This window comes from Parasteatoda tepidariorum, chromosome X1 (genome assembly GCF_043381705.1).
Source record: "Parasteatoda tepidariorum isolate YZ-2023 chromosome X1, CAS_Ptep_4.0, whole genome shotgun sequence".
Taxonomy (NCBI): domain Eukaryota; kingdom Metazoa; phylum Arthropoda; class Arachnida; order Araneae; family Theridiidae; genus Parasteatoda; species Parasteatoda tepidariorum.
The window spans coordinates 69,997,183-70,021,324 of record NC_092214.1 but is presented as its reverse complement, the minus strand read 5'-3'; the positions used below and the strand labels follow the sequence as shown (position 1 = coordinate 70,021,324).

Below are 24,142 nucleotides of genomic sequence, written 5' to 3'. Positions count from 1 at the left end.
AATAAGCAAGTTAGAAGGAAAGTTGTTCTCATATTAACTACATAAATAAATGCAATTTAACAGAGTAATTCCATGATCAAAATACTGTGAATATGAAACAGTAGAGCAGATAAAGAAAAATATAAAATTAGATAATGTATAAAATTAGAACAGGATTAAAGATTTTGAGCATTAAAAAAATTAAGCATCTGTAATAATTGACCAGAATTTATTTTTCATGAGTCAGTACTAAAATGTTCAGATATTACTTAAAAGGAAAAATAAATGTTTCAACATTCACTCTCTAAAATAATTTTAATAAGGAATGTAAAATAAATTTAACTATTGGAACACATTAAAAAGTGGTTAAAAGTTTAACTTCCATATAATTCAAATTGATAGAACAATTAGTTTCTATGTTTATATTAAAAATATCAGTCAAACATAATGAATAATAGACCATTATTATGAAAATTACTAATAAATGCTTGAGGTCTATTATTGAAACACACACAGTAACAAAAATTTAAAGACCACACAAGACAAACATTTAAGCCACTGTGAGAGTAAAAACAATTTTTAAAATGAAAACTATAAAAAATAGTTAATTAAATAGAAAACTGTCAGTTTGTTATAATGGCTATTAAACATACAAGTTAAATAAATAAAAATTCAAATGGGAAGTATGTAAAATGAATTTAATTTCTATCAAGAGGCACAGCAGTATTTGGATATGCACAATGATGAAATTGAATCATAAGGCAATGTGGATGACATGGCCCCTTTATAAATTTACTGCTCTAACCTCCTTGAGTATCTTAAGTATAATTTTAAAGTAATGATACATTCATACAAAGTCTCTACTTACAATATTTATCGAGCTAATGTAAATGAAAGTACGTTTAATTTTTATCTAAACATACAACAGAATGGCATAGTGATGCATACTTATTCATTTAAAGTAGAAAAAAATATTTGCAAAGTAAAATTACTATGGTAAACAAATATGTATATATATATTTGCTGATAAAGTTAAAAATTTGTTCAAATTTAATAAGAGATCGAAATTTGTAAACCTTAGTCAGGACACAATAGAGGGCAAATAGAGTGATAGATTTTATATTCTAAAGTCTACAAAAAAATTAAACAGAAAACTAATTTAGGGTGTTGATCTTGCAGGAAAGTACAAGACCATATAAAATTTCAAATGATTACCTCTTTGCTTATACATCATGTAAAAATTTGGTTGTTAACATGATTCTCATCCTGAAACCTCAGAAAAGAGCAATCACCTTCGTCCTAATTTCTTTTAGAGATATTAATTATAAAGATAATATCTCTAAAATACAGAGAAAAAAAATAAAGAGATAAAATGTATAATAACTCCTCTTCCAATCTGTAAATTGATATTTTGTCAAAATTTGCACAATAGCACCAAAGAAAAATTAAGAGAATTAGAAGCACTGTTAAACGATAGATGCATGTTTAAAAAAAAAAGGAAAGGAGAAACAATGGCTACACAAAATAGTTTGATGTCGACAAGTCTGAGAAAAATATTATACAGGATATATTTAGACGAAAATTAAATAAGTAAAAATAAATATTTCATTTATACATCAAAATTTTGCGGAAGTAACTTACCAAAGTTGAATAATTCATAAACAGAAGATTAAAAACCAAAGAACTACAGAATAGCTAAAACATTTTGAAAGATAGTAGAACAAAGATTCTAAAATGACCCCTAAAATTTAACCAATTGTAAGCATATTATTATAAGGATATTTGGAGAGTAATCCTTTTTCAGGATCAACACCAGCATATAGACATGTGCTTACAAAGGTAAAAATACGTTTAAACATATCAACTGATGAATCCTTAGGATAGCAATATTCAACCAATTTTTTGAGTTGGTCTGAAAAACAAAACATTCACTTTTTTACATGTCTATCTGACATCACGCAACTGAATTATGACTAGACAATTGCTATAATTCATAGTGTTAAAGGAGAAAATAATATGTAATATGTAAGTAAGAAATCTAATAACTAACATATTTATAGATATTTACCAATTTTATAGCATCTTCCCAAGGTAATCATTATTCAATATCCACAAGAAAGCATATGTATCTAATTAATTCCTCAAACTTTGATTCTTTCCTAAGAGTCTTTAAAATTTTCTTTTTATATTCCAGTTTTCAAGGACTTGTTTTTGTTTTAACCAACATTTATGAACATGTAGTGACCAATCAATTAACTATGATGTCATGAAGCTTTAGTTGCTAAATGGCAATGTCAAAATGAAAACAGTTCATATGTCAGCCACAAGCTAAAATGTAGCTCGTTGTTAATAAATATAACATTACTCATTTGAACATGTTCTTTTAATTTTACAGTCCTGAGGACTGATCAATTAAACATTATGTTAGAAATTAGATTACAGCTCAACACTTTTAGCAGAAATTTTTTTTTTTTCCATCTTGCACAGAAAATTTACTGACTTAGCAATTTTTGTGAGCATTCTTAAAGAGTATTTTAAAAAAAATTACTTATTTACATAAGATAAGAAAAAAATACTAAAAAAAAAATAAATATATCTAAATAAAATCATATAAATGAATAACAGATGTGAGTCAAATGTTATATCAAAATTGCACAGAGAATTCATTTTTGCAATTCAAAAATATACCCTTTCACCTTTTTTTAAATTAAGAAAAAAAAAGGTAAAAATATTCATCAATATTTTTACAAACAGATACTACAGGTTTCCAATGTTTTATAAATAGGGTAAAGTAATAGCAGTTCATTTCCCCACTGATGATCAATCAATCATTTTCACAGAAATATCTGACAAAAAGGCAGTATAAAACAATAAACACTGAATGAATAACAAAAAAAAAAAAAGATATAACAAATAAATACTACCATTCTGATAAAGGTGATTGAAAAAAAGTAAGCTGTTAAAAAGAGCTTTGCCATCAATGTTATAAATAATGTCCATAGCAAAATATGTGTCAATACTTGAAATAAGTTTAGTAAAAGTGCATTTCAGCTTTTAAATAAAATATACTTTGATCCAATTTCTTTTTAAATTGGAATTAAGTGATCTAAAAAACCAGTCATGTCAAGAAATGCATGTCTTATTTTTTAAATTAATATAATTGGTTTTTAATAATTAAAATCACCTAAATAAATGCCAAATGTTGATTGTGATTTTAAATGCAGTTCACATATGAATACAATCGATGGCAATGGATTCAAGAAGATATTGAATGAGTTTTCCAATTTTCGGCTGCTTCCAACAGATTGGTGAAAACATATCAACGAAACAAAACTGGATTCATTCTTAAAACTGGGTATGCACCCAGATGATTAAAACTGGTTTGAGGAAAATTAGTGAACTGAAGATGTAGCAGCAATAAACAGTATTCCATTCAAATTTAGATGGTATGAAGAATTTAACCTTCCTGGAGAATATTTGACAAATTTGTTGGTAGCATATAATTTTCTACGAGGATAAAAAAAATATTGGTTTGTAATACGAAAAGAGCAGACAAGGAGAGATTTGCAAAAAAAATAAATAAATAAATAAATAAACTAATATTCAGAAGGTTAACTTACACTTTTTAGGTGTGATCAAATAGGTAGTAGCTATCTTCAATAAAACTGAATTGGTAACTAGTAAATAGCATGCTTAAACTACTTTGAAAAACAATTATTTGATAAGTACATCTATTTAAGCAAATTGTAGACATGCATATAAACAGGCAGGTGTGCCTTATTTTTTCAACCTTAAGGTGTATGTATGTATGTACATATATATACACACATACTTACCTTTAAGTGTCTGTATACAAACACACCACATATATGTATTTGAATATATATACCTTAACACTGATGTAAAACTGTCAGATATTATAAAAAACTTTTGACAATAACACTAAGAATGAATTATACAAGGTCAGTATATAAAATAATATACTATTGAGATTATTAGAAAAGCTAAGTTTAAGAAATTAGTCTAGTAGACATAGATCAGATGTCAAGACTTTACACAAAAGCAGTTAGAAAATATAAAACAGCCACATAATTACATCATCACAGATAAAATTGAATATAATTCATCGATTGTTATTTCATTATTAAATGCTCAAGTAAATTGCTACATACTTGTATAGAATTGAATGGCTTAATCACTAGAACATTAAGGCGGATAGAAATTCCTATCAAATAAACTAAGAGCTCTTAAATTCCACACACTGTAATCATCACATTAAAAATATGTTGAATTAACAGGCATGAAATACTTTTTAATGGAAATAAAAACTGAAGGGAATAAAAGTTCACTTCATTTCAGTGTTTCATTATTTTTGTTACTGGAGTAAACAGCCAATTACTTTAACTGTTACTACTGTCTTGTTTCTACAAGCTTTCTTTTAACCATTGAGATCATAGTGAGGAATCAAGATATTCCTGCTGTACTGTGGCACACCCCATTCATATCTAGGGCGTGGAGGTAGTTGTCAGTAAGCTAAGGATGCTTCTTTATATTCAGACCCTTCCATAGTAAAGAAATCCTCCAGTTTCCACTGCAGTGTTTCAAATGTTGGGCGTTTCATTGGATCTTTATGCCAGCATTCTAGCATAATTTCATATAGTGCAGGAGGGCATCCAGGCGGACATGGCATTCTGTAGCCATGCTCAACTTGATGCAACACTTCAGCATTTGTCATACCTAAAAAGTTCAAATAAAGAAAATTGTCACTTCTTTTAAACACTAGTAATGAATGTGGCATAAAAAACTTTAAAAGCTACCCAAGGAATAAGGCAAAAACTAAAGACCAACAAATTAAGCAAACAAAGTTAAGATATCCTTATCATTAATACAATTATATTAATAAAACAGGTCTCAGTTCATCAAATGTTTAATCATTTACGCCTTAACTGTTTTTTAGATCAAATATTCTTAATGTGGATAAAATAAGAAATTGTTTTTTTAATATTTGTATACTACTTAGAGGAGAAAACAAGTTGATGGTGCTTAACACAAGGCACATCAAACACAAGGCATGTCATACTCAACAAATCAGAAAGTGCAGGACACTACCTGCACCAAAGCATAGTGCATAAAGTAGAAATAAAATAATTAGAAAAATGTTTTAATTCAAAATATTAAATTTACTTTCGTTTCATTATAAAACTTTAATTCCTCTTCAATTTTTTTAAAAATGATAAATTTTAAATATTTATACATTTTTTAACAATATATACTAAAATCTTTTTTTTTTTAATGAAATTATTTTAAATAAAATAATTCAACTGAACCACCAGTTTAGATTTAATCATAACATGGTGTTTATTTTTTTAAAAACAAAAGTCAAAACATTTTTGAAACAGTCTACACATACCAAACTACTTTTAAATATAGCAAATAACTAAAAAAAGACAGGGATGGCAAACTTCACAAGTCCAACAAAAGTCCCCTCAGAAGAAATATGTCTTTTCATATCATATCCATGTAAATAACTCTTTTTCAAAATTAAACAATTATTATTTTTATAATTAAATTGTAAGAAATAAATATAAAAATTAAAACATTTTTTTAAAAACAGTTTATGATTGAAATCTAGTATAAATAATAATTCTAAAGGTATTTAATATATCACTTCTAAATAAGTCTAAAAAACAAAAATTAAAAAGAAAAATAAATTTAACAAATTTCTTAAAAAATTAAAATTGCAATTTTTTAAATATTTTATGTGAATTAGTATAACAAAATCTAATGTTTTAATTGTATAAAAAAAGTTCAATTCTTTAAAACTGCTAAATTGACAGTTGACATACTAAACACATACACTACTACAAATCGAGTATTGAATTCATAATAGCATCATAATTTTTACAACTAAATGATGTCAAAAATTTGAAAAATTGTAATTTTTTGATACAAAAAAACTATTAAATTTTTGATACAGGAACCAATAGTTTGGCAGCATCTATAAACTGGCACAAGCTACAATTTTAGAAAACTTTTGAATTGTCAGTTTGTGCACTTAGTTCATCAAAATATCCTTCCTTAGTAGTAATTTTTGATAGATATGCCATGGCTTATTTTTTACTTAAAACTTAAAAAACATGTGTGGTGTACGCTGCAATTTATCTAGTGATTTCATTTTTTCGTGGACTTATGACAATTCACCAATCAACATGGATTTAATAAAAAATAAATGTTAACAAAAGATATTCTAAGATACCGGACTAATACTAATTTGCTCAGAAAATTGTATATTCAGGGTAGCCACAGAAAAAAATGAACAAAATAGTTGCATTTAGTAGCCGAAAACTATGAAAATAGTTGCCTAAATAAGAACTAAAATTCAGCAAAAACAAGACTAAAATGTTATTAAATGACTTAATTGTCATATACCATGATCCATTTAGTCAAGTTGGTGGCAAATATGATAATTTTTATATAAATGTCAGTGTTCTAGCGCTAAATTTTTATATATAAAAAAAATCAGCATATTTGCAGAAAATTAAATACTTTTAATTACTAGAATTCAAAGAGTACTTTTTCATTAAAAAAAAAAAAAACACTTTTTCTAAGAAATTTTCCCTTTTATCAATAATTGAAACTGATTTACAAATATATTTATATATATATTGTGAAAAGTGATTACGCAGATTCAAAATTCATGCATTGTAATATCGTATTAAAAATTAGGTTTTTTAAAATCATGCAGAATTTCAAAGCAATAACTGTTAAAAAGGCGATCAAGAAACGAAAGACTTACGATAGAATCTGTGCAAATTGAACGCATTAAAAAGTGATGACTCAAATTTGTAATCTAAATTTTTTTATTATTTTTTAATTTTTAAGAAAAGAAATTCAGTGTGTTCAGAAGAATTTGCGGGTCGTATGTTTTCAATCCAGTTTATGCTAAAAAAAATTGCTAGGAGTACAGAAAAGTCTCCTTTTCCTGAAAATAGTCGCTTTTTTAGCCTTTTCAAGAAAAAAAAGTTGCCATAGTCGTCTCATGCTGAAAATAGTTGCATTTTAGTCGCCTGTGGCAACCCTGTATATTTTACTCATTCTCAACTATTATTTTTTTAAAAAAAAATATGGCAGGGTAAAAGAAGTGCTTGATTGATGATAGACTGAACAAATGTGTAACTAATTCCAATTTACAAAATGAGAATAATAACATGCCTGTCTGCATTCTGAGGATTCCGGAGAAATGTTTTTTTTTGGTTAAAACAATCTCACAAAGCAAAAAAACATGAAGCCCGAGTGGAAATTCAAATTTACATCTGCAAGAGACAGTTCTCGGGAATGTATAGGTGGGTGGAGGTTTGTGAAGAAGAGCAAATAAGAAGGAGAAAAAAATTTCTTGCCACGCCTATTGATGAGGTCATCCCATGATCAGCTCATGGTATTTTACTCCAAACTCTCCTCTGTTCGACTACACCCAGTTAGCAGTTTCAACTTTCTTTTTACACCATGATATTTATGAGTCTAATATTGAACAGGAGATTTTGAGTTGACGCATTTTATGATTGAAAGTTTTTTAGTTCATTTTCATTTGCATAGCCGCCAACTCCCGGAAGATTTTATTTTCCTATTTAAAGTGCTAGAGTATTTTGAATTATAATAATTTTGAATTATAACTTTTTGAATTATAATAATTTTAAATGAGTTTGACCACCACTACATATAAAAAATTACAACAAATATATAAAAGCATATTAGTCCATACGATAGCGAATTTCAACTTGATTAAAATATAAATATATTTTTGAGGAAGATAGTTTTTCGGTAATTGTTTTACTACCACTTGAAAAATCCATTCTCGAAAAGAGTGAATGTTGGCAGGTATGCATTTGTGATATGCCACTGCCAAAATTATTTTCTTTCTTTTTGTGCTTAAATTCACAAATAAATAAAATAGCCAAAGGACAGATCGAAGAATGGATGGATGTAGATGCCAATGAACCTTTTGTTCCTCATTTTACAAAGGATAAATTTATTTTCATCCGTGCGAAACTAAAATGATGGTGGCAAAGTATCAGATTCTGAAACACCACTAAAAAATACAATGGATGAATACATAAGGCTCGCTCAGCAGTTTTCAAAGATTTAGAAAAATAAAAATTTCTGAGGAGGGACAAAGGGACAATCAACCAAAAAAAAAAAAAATAAAATAAAAAGAATGACACTGACTAATACTTTAAATAAAATATGCAGTGATTTTTTCGCACACTTATACATTAGCCATTAATTTCTTACTTTTACATTTCCATATCTTGGCCTTTTTTGACCTTTCCAAACTTCATTCATAATCCGGAAAAATTGGTAATTCGAAAACGAGTAAATCCCATCGATATTGGATTATCGATGCTTTCCAGTACTATATTAAATTTGATTTGTTCAAATTTTAGCTATAATATTTATTGCTAAATAATCAAAATACTTATTGCTAAATAATTGTATTGGTCCTTTTTAGTTTAGTCTTTTCAATTGCATCAGCTTTTTTCCACATTCTTCCAGTGTTGTGGAAGAAATGCGTTTTTTTCCCCTTCAAAGTACCAACCTTGACTGGGAAATTTTATTGCAAAAGAATATAATATTTTCAATTCAGAAATATTTTGTTCAGAATAGAAAGTTTTCCCAGTTACTAGTATGATTTTAAGAATGAAGCACTGAAAAACTCATTATAGTTTGAAATCAACATACAGAAAATTTTTATAGTCCTAATGCATTAAAAATTGTCCAGTTTCAATTAATTCTTTTATAAAAATATTTAATTAAAATTTGTACGCTAGTAAGACATACTTAATCGAACAATGTTAATTTAATAGATTACCATTGATTCACAATTAAAAAGAATTCTATAATATGATTGAAATCTATGTTTTTTAAAATTAGATGGAAGGGGCAAATCAATTATTGTAAAACTGCAAAATTCCACCATATAAGATTTGTTACTACATTTGCTAAAAATAATAAAAAAACATGTGACCCTTGAATTCCTCCCCTATAAAATTTGATTATGTAAAATACCCGAATTTGCAAAAATGTTTAAAGCACTGGATCATACAGGTAGGGTTATATGTTAAACCATTATTATTGAATGGTCTCTAAGTTTGAACTATCAAATTTTGTTATTTTTAAGAGCATTATTAAAATAAAAAGTTCCAGCATTAAATATATAAATTGTTTGATACTTGATATTGATTACTTGATCTAATTTGATTAATCTGTATTTGAATTAGTAAAAAAATAGGATGTTTAAAACAAACAAAATTGAGGACTAATAAAGAATACATTTTTATCAGGAAAATCTGGAAATAGAAAAAAATTCTTTCATATAAATTGATTCATTTTAAACTTTTAGCAAAGAACAAATTTATACAATCATATTATAATATTCTACTGAATCCTAAGTTGAATAATTATGTAATAATCAGTGAGTTAACTCTTATTACAGTTTACTTGATGTTATCTTCAGCATACAAATTTTAAATAAGAAATGTTAACTTGCTATTTTAACTTACTAATGTTAACTATTCTGAAAAACAATTTCGAAGGAAAAAAAAAAACCAACATAGTTTTGATTGAATGAAGATAATACCTATAGTTAAGAATAGAAATGCCATAATTAGCTGCAACATATTTTATTAGAGTATTAAAATAAAGTTTTTATATTTTGGTTGACTGTAATTATAAAAAAAGTTTGGTTTAAATTAAAAAAAAAAAAAATGCTTTTTTACACTCATAAAAATTACCTTAACTTCATTGATAAAGATAACTTACCAGGATAAGGAATTCTTCCATAAGTTACCAATTCAGTAAGCATAATACCAAAACTCCAGACATCAGACTTTATTGAAAATTTACTATAATTTGCTGCTTCAGGTGCAGTCCATTTGATTGGAAATCTTGCCCCAACTCTAGCTTCATATTCATCCTCCTAAAGTAACATAATTTCTATTAGTATATCATATCAAAAATAGGAATACTAATTATCATTTTTAACCAACCAAAAATTTAGTTTGTTTTTAGAAAGGACTCTGATAGAAGTTTTATAACATAATTACTTTAATAGGCTATTTTATAAGTACTTCAATAGACAAATTATTAGTTGGGATAATAAGTTGGGATTTAGGCAGAGTATGAATAGCTGAAGTTTGTCCCTTCCCCCAAAATGAACTTTAATGTTGCCATTTTAAATTTTTTGATGAGGGAATTGAACTAAAAAATTGATATCTAGACAAGTGAGGTATTATTTCGCATGTATTTCTCTATGTTTCATGAATCAAATGAAACTAAACACAGGTCTACAAAACTAAGAGGATAGAAGTTATTAGGGTTTTATGCAGAATGAGTACAAATTTTGATGTCTGTCATTATTTAGGCATATCAAAAAATTTTCTTATGCTGAATTGAATATAACTTAAACAAATTTGGTAAGACTAATACCGTATATAATAGGGTATAAGGTGACCATTGAAAAAGTTTACCCGTGGCATAAGTTGATCCCCTAGTTTTGACTAAGTGTTTGCAAATTTTTGGCACGTCTGTCATATAAGTCAACTGCCTAAAACACAATGTAATTCTTATCATTGAAATATTTAAACATAACAAAGTTTTTCTGCTTTTCAGTCTCGAAGTAATTTTATAGTTTGAACTGAACTAATCAAAAATTAGAAAATATTCGTTCAAGTCCAGCTATCAAAAGAGAAGGAATGAATGATTAAATAATTAGAAAAAATATTTTGGTTTTTAACTGATATTCTAAATTATTATTTTCTGCCAATTTAGGGGTTCACTATTCTAAACTTTATTTTTTAACCCAGATTCTTTTAACAAAATGTACGTACAGTAGATGGAGACATGCTCATAGTAAAAATTTTAAAATTAAATGGCGGATATTTTGTTTTAGTCTTTTCAAATACTCATTACTGACATTTTTTTAATCGAAGAACTTCTACATTTTTTATCTAAAAATATATCATAATCATTTTGAAATATAGGACTGCTAACATATACATCCATTGATGTACAGTAGAGAACCAATTATCCGGGATGCTCGGGACCGTCGCTATCCTGAATGTCTGAATTTCCCGGATCGACGAAAAAGGGACGTTAATCAATATTTTATTGAACTCGAATTACAAGGAAAACGTGTAACGCATAAAGTAATAGAAAAAAGAAAGGCACTCCTAAATTTAAAAAGAAAAAAACAAGAGACAACACAGTAGAGAACCAATTATCCGGATGCTCGGGACCATCGCTATCCCGAATGTCTGAATTTCCCGGTTTTCCGGATCGACGAAAAAGGGACGTTAATCAATATTTTATTGAACTCGAATTGCAAGGAAAAAGCGTACCGCATAAAGTAAGAGAAAAAAGAAAGGCACTCCTAAATTTAAAAAGAAAAAAAAATGGTAGAAAAATAACATTTAAAAGAATAAAAAAAAATTGCAAGATTAGACAAGAAAAACAAGTTTAAAAATTACAAAATTCCATATTTAATTTTTAAAAATAATTAAAATTCCTAAATTAACTAATATAAACAAAACCAATGACTAAATAACGCAATATAATTCACACCTAATTATAGGGGGGGGGGAAACGATAATAAAATAAAAGGAAAACTTATTAATTTAAATAAAAACACCTGAAAATTATTGAATCAAAACGATAGTTAAAAAGGGCACTAGCATAAATATTAAAACCCGGGACAAAGCAAGATCAACGGAATTTTAAAAAAAAACCTAATGACAAAATTTATGTATAAAAAGAATTTATTTATTGAGTGTGAAATTTATCATGAAAAGAAAAAAAAATCAAACGTAGTGGAATCAGAAAAACAAAACTGCAATCTGTTTCATAAAATAATCCTATGTCTAAATTACTAAACAATTCTTTTTTTTGTTGTTGTTGATAAAACATGGTTTTTAATTACAGCAGATGTGATTCCACATCAAGAAAAACTTGCAAATGATACCGCACCTCCAAAGAATCAGAATTTATTCAAAAGAAAAAGATTTTATTTTTATTAATCGATGTCAAATAGATAACATATTTTTCTCGTTCATCTTCTGTTCACTGATATGCATGCAATGCAATTTACCCACCTCTCTCGTAAATCAAACAGAAAACGAAATCAGCATGCCACACCCTTGAGTTTGATTGACGGCCTAAAGGAGAAAATAAAACATTCCTCTCTTCCCTGCCTCCTCTCGATTTTCAAGGTCACGAAGGAAATGATTTTTCTTGGGTAAACGGGGAAAAAAATTCTCCACTTCCTTATATTTTCCTCTACTCAACTTCAAGGATGAGTCCAATTTCAGCTTTTTTTTCATAATCGTTCTAGTTTAAAATGACGGGAAAACCGAGCAAAAATTTTTCACGGTTTTCTGGATACCGGATAAATGGTTCTCTACTGTATTTTAGAGCCCTGCAAGCTATACAATCTAAATAAATTATACAATGAGTGCAATGTGAACGCATATAACACAAAGTTTTATAGATAAATAATTTACCATCATTTAGCAATATATATATATATATTAATTGTGTACTTTATTCTTTCATATATTTGTATTTTTCCCCCATTTTTAGCGAAATTCTGATTACTGCAATGTAAATTGTTACGATTTAGTATAAAAGTTACAAAGTTAAATTTATAAAACATTAAGATGATAATTTGAAACAAAAATTATTGGAAATGATATAATGTGAAAAAAAAACTCCATTTGGTGGGCATAAAGATGTGAGAAGTTTTCAAGTGGGACCACCTTGACGAAACCTGTTGAAATATGATACTGAATCATGTAAACACTAAAATAAGCTTCATATTGAATTGTGAAAAGATTATACACTGGTTATCATAAATTAAGGAAAATTCACAAAAATCGCGATAACTCAAGAAATTACACATGGAATTTTATGAAACTTACCCACAATATACAACACATAGTAAGGTATTAAACAACATAAAAAGAAATTATCAGACATTAATAGTAGTATAGAAATTAGCACATGTATAAAATAAACAAATTGGAAGTATCGGTTTGCAATAGAAAAAGTACCTTTAATATGGAATATGATTGCCTCTAGAAGCAATACAGCACAAACAGCGATGTGTGATGCTTTCAATTATGCGGTCTATCAGTTCAATAGGAAGTGAGAGCCATTGCTCTTGTAAAGCAGTTGCAAGCGTGGCAAGGGTCTGAGGGGGCGGATTGATGGCAGATACACGCCTCCCTAGAGCATCCCAAACGTGCTCGATAGGATTCAAGTCCGGGGATCGAGCTGGCCACTCCATGCGAGTAATTGTTTCCTGTTGAAGATAATCATCAACAATGCGAGCTCTGTGTGGTCTTGCATTATCGTCCTGTAACAGGAAGCAATCACCAATTGCCCCGGCATATGGGCGCACATAAGCATCAAGGATGTTGTCTCGATAAACCTGAGCATTCACGGTTCCCCTTGGAAAGACATGGAGGTATGTGCGCCCTCCTAAGGATATGCCTCCCCAAACACAGACACTGCCTCTTCCGTATGCATCTCTTTCACGGATGTTTGATGGATGATAACGGGTCCCAGGTTCTCTCCATATCAAATAACGTCTACTGTCACTTTCTAGACTAAACCTGGACTCATCCGTAAAGAGAACAGGCCTCCATTGATCTGACGTCCAGTGGACATGTTGTCGGGCCCACTGCAAACGGTCTCTCCTATGGCGTGATGTGAGCGGCACGCAAATGGCTGGTCGTCTCGCATACAGACCACCTTCGTGGAGCCTTCTGCGCACAGTTGACGTTGACACCAACCTTCCGGTGGCTGCAGCAAGAGAGGATCTAAGATGTGTCGGAGTAGCGGTTCTATTCCTGCGTGCACTTAATGTCAAATATCGGTCATCGGCACTGGTCGTAACAGTTGGCCGTCCTTGACTGAACCTCCTAGATGCCGAATCTGTGGTTTGAAATTGCCTCCAAAGTCTATGAACCACAGATGGACTCACATTTAGCCATCTGGCCACTTCTGATTGACTCTGCCCTGCCTCTAGTCTCCCGATGGCTCTCCATCGTAGTTCTTCAGGCAAATGATGCCTAGAGGTCATTATTACGAATTGGCTATCTCAGATTTTCAATGTCGCAATCACAGTAAAATTTGTGTGCTTTCTCTCAAACTTGGACTTTTATGCTCCAGGCAGATGACGTAAGCCGAGTGCAGCGCCACTAATTTGCATATTGCAATTTTACTCAGCTACTCTTAGTGGACAACATATGCAAATTTTGCACGGTTTGGCTTACTTTTGAAAGAGTTATCGCTATTTTTGTGATTTTTCCTTAATTTATGATAACCAGTGTATATTAAATAGTGTAGATAAGATAAGACATCGAAATGAATTAATGACATACACATTTATATCAGAACTGAGTAAAAAGAAGAAAAAAAACTACAATAAACATACGACTGTATATTAAATTGAATTCCAAAAATGCTAAAAGTGAGAAGAATAAATTATCATTCTAAATTTAGAGCAACATATAAGAAAAAAATTACGTAGACAAAATAATTAAATACATTTAGTTCAGCTGCTACATATCAAGACCTAAGTGTTTAAGTCTGTAATTTCAGATATTCAGTTTTATAATTTTGTAATCTTATGTAATTTTAACAAATACACTGAAGAGCCAAAAAAACTGGTATACCTGCCTAATATCTTGTAGGGCCCCCGCGAGCACATAGAAGTGCCGCAACACGACATGGCATGGATTCGATCAAAGTGTAAAGTAGTGCTGGAGATAATTGACACCATGAATTCTGCAGGGCTGTCCATAAGCCAGAGGGAGTAAGAGGGGGTGGGGATATCTTCTGAACATCACGTCGCAAGGCACCCCAAATATGTTCATGTTCGGGGATTTTGGTGGCCAGCGGAAGTGTCTAAATACAGAAGAGTGCTCTTGGATCCACTCTGTAGTAATTCTGGACGTGTGGGGTGTCGCATTGTCCTGCTGAAATTGCCCAAGTCCGTCAGAATGCACAATGGGCATGAATGGGTGCAGATGATCAGACAAGATTCTTACGTACCCGTCACCTGTCAGATTCTTATCTAAACGTATCAGGGGTCCCATATCACGCCAACTGCAAACACCCCATACCATCACAGAGCCTCCACTAGCTTGAACAGTCCCCTGTTGACATGTAGGGTCCATGGATTCATGAGGTTGTCTCCATACCCGTACACATCCATCAGCTCGATACAACTGGAAACAAGACTCGTCAGACCAAGCAACGTTTTTCCAATCGTCAACAGTCCAGTGTCTGTATTGACTGGCCCAGGCAAAGTGTAAAGCTTTGGCTCGTGAAGTCAACAAGGGTACACGTGTGGGCCTTCAGCTCCAAAAGCCCATATCGATGATGTTTATTTGAATAGTTTGCACGCTGACACTTGTTGATGGCCCAGCATTGAAATCTGTTGCAATTTGTGGAAGGGTTGCACGTCTGTCACACTTAATGATTCTCGTCAATCGTCGTTGATCCTGTTCTTGCATGATCTTTTTCCAACAGCAGCGATGTCGTAGATTTGATGTTTTACCGGATTTCCGATACTCGCGGTATACTCGTGAAATGGTCGTACGTGAAAATCCGAATTTCATTGCTATCTCGGAGATGCTATGTCCCATCTCCCGTGCGCCAACTATAACACCACATTCAAACTCACTTAAATCTGTATAACCTGGCACTGTAGCAGCAGTAACCGATCTAAGAACTGTGCTAGACACTCGTTGTATTATATACATGTTGCCGATTTCAGCGTTGTACTTTGATTGGCTCCATACCCCTTTATTTGCATACTCATGCCTATACCAGTTTTTTTTTGCTCTTCAGTGTAGTTTTATGATATTGAGAAGTGCATATTTCTTGAAATTTAAATTTAGAATTATCTCTTCATACCATTTGAATAAAAGTTACACAGAAATAAAAAATAAAACTTATTTCTATACATTTATATTAAAATTGTATCCATTTTTCCTGATTAAGGAATTACTTATAATGGTGACACAGAAAAGACCACACCAATCTAACTTTGTATAACTTTACAGTAGGTGTTTAGCCTTAATGCTTTATAAAGAAATTGACTACCAGCTTGAAGCTTCTCTCAATACACATCCTCATTAACATACTTTTTTAGCAACTAAAAATCCTGTATAACATGCATGTATTCTAAATATAAAGTAAACTCCCAGTTCCACTGCAAGACGTTTTTTTTTTTTAAAAAATGAAAAAAATCTTTAACTGTTAAAGACTGCTTAAGTAATGAAATAAAATTACGACATATTACCTTTATTAGTCTAGCAAGTCCAAAATCAGCAATTTTTACCACATTCCCATCACCAACTAATATATTTCTAGCAGCAAGATCTCTATGGATGTAATTTTGAGACTCCAGATATGCCATACCAGCAGCAATTTGTGCAGACATGTCAATTAATTGCGGCAATTTCAGAGGTCGTCCACGACCTAAAATATTTCGATTTAATCCTTACTTTAAAAATATGCAAGATATAAATAACTAAAATTAAAACAAAGAGCAAACTAAATTAATATTTACCATAATTCAAGGACAAATAATATAAAAACATCAATAACTAATATAATTTAAATGTTCAAACTACCTTGCAAATATTCCAACAAACTGCCATTTTTCATCAATTCAGTTATTATATAAATAGGTTCTTCCAGAGTGCAAACAGCATATAACTGCACCAACTTTGGATGACGCAGTTTTTTCATTATCTGGGCTTCTGCTAAGAAATCTTTTGGATCCATTGTTCCTGTAATTAGAAAAATTTATAAAAGTATTAGATAATTATTAATTATAGAAGAGACTCTGACCTTAAGTACAATTTTCATATTAAGATAAATGTTTCTGACATAAGTTTTCAGACATACACTAGAACTTTAGCATACAATTTAACCTCAATACCAGAATTAAACTAAAAAGGTAGGAAAAAATGCAAGGATCAAGAAAAAAGGAGGTACAAAAATTTTTAAAGACAAAAATTATCTCTTAAGTTTAGCGTAAAAAAAGAAATCCATCAACAAATCAAACAGCATGAGAGAGAAATAAATTCTATTATAATTTATCCTCACAATCCTTTTCTAACATTCATTAAATATAGAATTATTGGTCAGCAGAAATTACTTTTTAAAATTTATTCATTTCACAAAGATAACATTTTTGTTCCGAAATACCAATTTCATTTATTGCTATTAAGATTCGAGATATATCTAGATTGAGCTATAACTAGTGTTACTATTAGTACTTCTTACATAAACAATAACTACAATCAGTCACTGAAGTTAGTATGCACCTGCTTTAAATACCTATGAGAATATTATCTCATTACAGTATCTATGGAAAATATTGCAATCAAAATTATGAACATAACTTTATTTTAATGCAATATTTGTTATGCTGAAATTTATGGTAAAAATTATATGCCTAGTTTCTTTTTGAATAACAGAAAACATTTTACCTCCGTCTGACAATAAATGTCTTTGCAAGCTAGTAAGAATACATTACACATTGAATGAAATTAACTATTTTTTTGTTTTGTTTTACATAATAACAATTACATTCAAGTAACTCATTCAAGAAAACAAATATTTTTAAAATTGATATTATTCAATTGTTCTTGGTGGAATATAATGCAGAAGCATAATGACTGGCTGCAATAATAATATTCAATAAAAATCCTAAAAACAAGCACTATTACAAATTTTTAATAGAATTGTGCTAAAAATTATATCAAATGTAACAGCTTTAATCACCTGTTTTTAGAGTCTTAATAGCAACTGGAGTAGTATTATTCCACAAGCCTTCCCACACTTCACCAAACTGCCCTTGGCCAAGTTTTCGAACAAATTTCAGAGAGCTCCGATCAATTTCCCATTGATCCCTTGTGTTATGTGACAAACCACCAGTTGTTGGCTTTTCCACCTGAAAACAAAATGAATCATTAGCTACATAACATTAAACTGAACACAAAAATGTTATCTGTGTAGGCAGTAGAAAAACTTATTTCTACATTATAAAGAAGTCTTTTTACTAAGAAATAATCTAAAAATGTCTTTATATATTATATCACATGAAAAACTGATTAAATAATAATTCACATTTTGCAAATAATATTAAAGCCCAAGCTGATTTACCAGGAGATGCTTCTCTAATTACGGTACTACTATATGTTTTCATTACATTGCAACACAAGCGTTTTTAACAAAATTTTAAATTAAAAAAAACAAAAACAATTAAGCTAATTTAATAATGGAAAATGTATAAAAGTATACAAAGATTTACAACTTAAAACCATGTTTTTTCATCTATTAATTTAAAAAATTAAGAAAATTATTTTGTGAACCAGAATATATATATATTAGAATTGATTTGTTGTACATCTGCACCTGATGTATGGCATCTTCCACGTATCAAAAATAGAATAAAACATTGAAACTTAATTAAATTCAAAGTTCACTTGTACTACGGTCATTTTTTAACACAAAACATGCATTTTATAAATAACAAATGTTATTCCATGGGCAACTGTTATAAGCCTGCACCTGATGTCAAAATTGGAATGAAATATTATATTACTGTGTGTCAAATTTTCAACAAATTCGAATTTTAACTGTTATACAGCCAATTTTAAACAATAAAAAACATACATTTCATAAATAAAAAATAGTAGAACTACATCGAATGTTCCCCCCTCCCCCCCCAGGCAACAGTTTCATTATACGCCTGCAGCAAATTTATGTAGCAAATTATAGCAATTCATAAACACAAAAATATTATTTTTCAAAGTTGAACATGTTTTGGTATACCTCTTTTGCAAGTTTTATAAAAATATAGCTATATATAAACACAAAACTATTATTTAACTATTATTAAACAGGTTATAAAACTATTATTAAACAGGCATCTAAACAGATTTGTCAATCTATTTTTGGCAGTTATAATTATGAATTTTCATGCTATTTTTATAGTCTCGATGTTTTAATACAACATTCTAATGAACATCGAACTTTGAATCACGCATTTAAAAAATGACTTTATGACACACTCGGTTAGCAAAGATCACAGTATAAATCCACATGGTTTTATCGACAAATTTTTAACATTGGATTTTCATTTGGATTTTGAAAGCTTATTGTGATATTTAGTCTGACTAATTTATTTATTAAAGTACCAAAGTTAAAAACACTGAAAGATTTTTGTTAAATTGGTTGGCATTACAATGAACTCAGTTAATATCGATAGCTATGAACAGATGAGCAAAATTTCATCACAAATTAGAATCAGTTTAACTGCAGAGCACAGATTGAAAAACACTGTCTTAGGCACATTTTTGAATCATAAAAAACTGGTCAATGAAATAAAAACTGACATAAGTGATAAATACAATGATTGTACATCATCAAATGATCATGAAATGAATTACTGGGTAAACAATTCACACGAAATAATACCTGAATGCAAGGTTTCCTGAGATTGACACAGAGGCCATCTGCATCTTTACTATAGTGTTCTACTAATTCTTGTAATGTACGGAAAGTAGTTCTTCGAGCAATAAAAAAGCCTCCTTCATCTAGCTGACGAATACGATAATGTTTTACGGTATCACCATCTTTGACTGAAAAACAAAATAAAAATGATCAGTAAGAGAATTTTCACAAATGCATATTTACGTATAGTAATGAACTATGCTGTTGCTTCTAATGCCACTTGCTAATACCAGTAAACCTGCTTTTTGCTTGGTAAAACCAAGTGAATTTAATGACAGAGGGTGCATTTCTTGTTTTTCAGTGGTGCCATCTATGGCCAAGAATACGACTTCAGCCACACACAACACAGCCCGTTTAAAGAGCGGACCCATTCATACATCTACAGATTGTAATATTGACCTGAACCATTTTTGCAAAGAATAAATTAAAAGAAAAGAATTAATCTCATTCAAATCACCAACTATTAACACTAATTTTAACAAATCATTTTCAAAGTTTGTTGTGAAATTTTTTTTAAAGGTTTTGGCAATCTAAGTGTAATATCCTGACTTACATATCCACTTATTTTGTGAGAACCCTGCTTTCTCCTATACATCACACAGATTAAAAACTATTATTCAATTAAACATGAAACAAAATAGACTTACCAGAAAGAGAAAAATCATTACGTCTGCTTTCACTATCCCTGATCAAAAATGCACCATGTTCATTTTCAGCTAATAAAAGCTTTTTTTCTGCTTCTATCCTTTTTATCTTTCCAAAATACCATCTACATAAAAATAGTACAATTAGTGATTAGCTCTAAAGATCTCTAATGTAAAAACCAACTAAGCCATTCTCAATGTTTCTGATTAGTTGATGCAGTCAGCATTTTCAGTGGCTTATAAATATCACAAGTCACTTGGCTCATCTGCTGGGAAAAACCAAACTCAAATGATAAAACATTTTATCAAAATTAATATCCCCCTCCCACCTCAAGTGATAGTTGATCTAAATTTAATTAACGGCTTTATGAAGAAAAAAATTTTTTTAATTAAACTTTTTCATTTTGGTAAGTACAATTGTTTCTTTTGCTGAAGCAGTTATTGGGCTGGTAATTGGCAAATGAAACAAGGGGAAGGGAGGTTACTCACAACAAAAAAAAAAATTATTCTGTAATTCATTATTTATCATAAATTTCAAGCATCTCTAAGGCTACAACTAGGGACCCATGCTTTTTCTTGTCTCCCTAGCAAGGCACAAGAAAAAGCCAGTAAATAAAAGTAAAAGGTAAATTGATTAATATCGCCTGCCATAATACATCAAATACAATGGATTGTAAAAACTGTATGCAATGATTATTTCATTTTATGCAGGCGATTAATAAAGCAATGAAATTATCAATTTATCTGCACCAAACATCTTTTTTTCGTAGAAAAAAATGTTTAATATCGAAATTGTTAATTAAATGATAATATTGTAAAAAATTGATTCCGTAACATATTTCTTCAATAAATTTTTCTGACTGTATTTAAAAACTGTAAAACTTCTTAGCATTTTTTCCTTGTTATTAAGATAATAGAAAATTTTTTAGCGACTGTCAATATTTTTTAAATTCCAGGATTTTTGAAATTTTATTACATTTAAGGTAATAGTTGCTTAAATATGAGTATCTACATTATTGATAAGATACACAGCACAGGTAAAGTTAGTGGTTTTCCGACTAACTTTAATAAGATGGAAAACATTATAGAACTTATTGATCCACCTATTCCAACAATTTAAATTTAAAGAAACTATTTAATGGAAAAAAAAGCTTAAAATATTAAGATAAAAATTAAAGTATTTTCACTTATCATTAACTTAAAATTATATCCAAAATGAAGAATTTACGTCGGACACCAGAATAAAAAATTTCAAATTAATTATACATCATATTGTTAAGAACTGAACTGAATTCTTTATTCAAATGTCAGCTTCAAAATTCAATCTTGACTTTTAAATTATAAACAATTTCACAAAGTTTAGACTATTTATAAATGAGTAATCATATTTAACTTTCCTGTGATTTATGTTCGACACCAACAATCAATTTAACTTCATTATTATTAGTTTTTATAAAATAAATTATCTTTTGATAGGTAATGATGTACATAATATTTCATATAAATACCACCTGTTTTTTGGGATTATCTTTTTATCACCAAGTTCTGGTGTTTGTTAGAATGCAATCAACACAGAGATGTACATGGAATAATGGGATAATCATATGTATAGTGTATGTAGGTGAGATTGTATTGGAGGTAGAGATTTGCGATTTTGATAATATTTATGACAGTTTTGAAATTGTACACATCAAGGTGTCTAAAACTAGCATAAAAAATTTACACTATTTCTTAGTTAACACTTCTTTGATTGTCCTTTTAAACTTTTACAGTAGGGAACCGATTATCCGGAACGATCGGGACCATCGCTATTCCGGATAACTGATTTTTCCGGTTTTCTGAATCGCTACAAAAAGCCGTTTTTTTTATTGTTAAACCCAACTAAAAAAATTTTTTTTTGGAAATAATCTTAAAAAGAAGAAAAAAACAATGGAGTAATACACTAATGATTATTTCCAAAATGATGGTAAGGTAAACAAAAAAGAAAGAAAAATCCTAAAATCTTATGAGGGAATTTTTTTTTTTTTTTTTAAAAATGGCGGGAAATTGTAGCGAATTTCGTTCCGGTTTTTTGGTTTTCTGATTTCCGGATAACGGGTTCTGTACTGTACTTTGTTTCGTAGAAAGGTGGCTTGTCTTTCAATTTATAATTTAAAAAAATTCCAAAAACAAAAAATTTGAAGACTTTAAAAATTTTTTTGCTTTAATTTTCCTTCCTGACTGTTAACTATTATTTGTCCATAAAATATGTCCCGATAGAATCAATTTGATTGATATAAGACAGTCTTGATATCGTTAATGAGTGAGTCAAATGCAGTAAAATTAAATTGAGCATGACATTATTACCACACACGAATTTTGAATCAAGCCAATTCTGTCTTATACACCTTTTTTTTAATGGAAATTCAGATTTTTTAATACTATTTTATTACGCACGAATTTCGAATCGTGTAGATTCTTTCATAAACCCATGTGACTTTTTAATCGTTTTATGATATGTTTTTATCATCATCGTTTTATCATATATTTCAACCAAGTAGTAATATTTTTTAATATCTTATAGAGAGACCTGAATTTCAATTGTACATTTGTGTAATTATTTTTGGATCACCTCAAATTGTGCTGAGTATTTTACATTGTCTTGCATTTTTGGCAGCTATTGCTAGAAATTTCTAAAAGGTATTTAAAATAAAATTTTTATTTCCAATTTTATTACAAGAAAATTTAGAAATGCACACTTAATTCTATCAGGACACGTTTCTCATGATTTGTTTTTCGTTTCTCGGGAATTGTAGTAGATTTCTATTAGGGATGTAATGAATATCCGGCCCTTTTGCGAAATATTCAGTAGGCGGAATATTTGGCAAGTACCTACTATTTGTAAAATTACTTAAAAAAATTTTTTTGGGGGAAAATTTTAATAGATTTAATAAAGAATACTTTAAAATCATTATTTTTACGGTACATTATTAGAAATAAGTTTTACACACATTAAGTTCTAAAACTTGCTAATTTATGTTCTGAAAGACACATGGGAAAGTGAAATTTGAATCCAGAGTACTTGATACTGAACCATGAGTTTTGTAACACTGATTTTTTTTGCTTTTTTTCATTATATTCAAGCAAGTTAATTTCATTATTTTTTCAACACTTTTAAAAATTGAGAACTCTTTTTTGTTTGTTTTATATTTTCTTGTTTTAACTAAAGTGAGGCGTGTTAACGGAGCAGTTCTAATAGACTTTATTCTTTTATCGTTCCTTTTTTCATGATGGTAAGACAGATAACTAGTAACATAGAAAACTATGATTTTCGAGGTTAAAGTTGTGTTTCAGAACAATTTATTTTTCTGTTTCTTTTTTGATTTTCTTTTATCACTGTTTTTATTATGACGGCATTTTTTAAGGAGCGTTTCTAATAACGTTATTCGTTCATGGTTACTTTTTCTAAAAATACAGCAATGAGGAAATGTTATAAATTAAGATTTTTAGCTTTAAATCCTTTGTTAAAAATTAAGAACGATTCTTTTTTGTTTTTATCTGGCTCTTTCTTTTTCAAGAAACTTATGATTTTATAGACATTTTAATGTAACTAAGAAATTAAGAGGGTTTCTATTAGACTTTAATCTTCACTTTTTCTTAAAAATACGGTAATTAAAAAACTGAAAGGCTTAGCTTTTGTACGTAATCTATGTTTTCTATAGACATTTTTATGATAGCACTGTAGTATTTCTGATAGACACTATCTCTTTTAATGTTTTATAGATATTTCTTTTCCCAGGAAATATTATTTTTAGCATTAAAGTTTTGTTTTAAAAATTAAGAAGTTTTTTTTTTTCTATATTTTTTTAAACTTCAGAACTTAAGTTTTTTTTTTATCTTAAATATTTCTAATTATCTTATTTATACATTTCTATTAACATTTTTTTCCC

The 24,142-nt window shown here is 29.3% G+C and overlaps 1 protein-coding gene across 1 annotated transcript in view; it reads right to left on the bottom strand.

Annotated features, from left to right (window-relative positions):
* Nucleotides 1-2,173: 2,173 nt before the first annotated feature.
* Nucleotides 2,174-24,142, bottom strand: part of LOC107451028 (tyrosine-protein kinase Src42A) — a 25,680-nt gene continuing 3,711 nt past the window's right edge. Inside the window, exons 2-8 of the mRNA XM_016066995.4 lie at nucleotides 20,217-20,338; nucleotides 19,534-19,697; nucleotides 17,836-18,004; nucleotides 16,677-16,835; nucleotides 16,343-16,521; nucleotides 9,796-9,952; nucleotides 2,174-4,716 (exon numbers count right to left, since the gene is read on the bottom strand). Coding sequence (XP_015922481.1) covers nucleotides 4,505-4,716; nucleotides 9,796-9,952; nucleotides 16,343-16,521; nucleotides 16,677-16,835; nucleotides 17,836-18,004; nucleotides 19,534-19,697; nucleotides 20,217-20,338 — 1,162 coding nt within the window. The 3' untranslated portion in view covers nucleotides 2,174-4,504. The remainder of the gene's footprint in view (nucleotides 4,717-9,795; nucleotides 9,953-16,342; nucleotides 16,522-16,676; nucleotides 16,836-17,835; nucleotides 18,005-19,533; nucleotides 19,698-20,216; nucleotides 20,339-24,142) is intronic.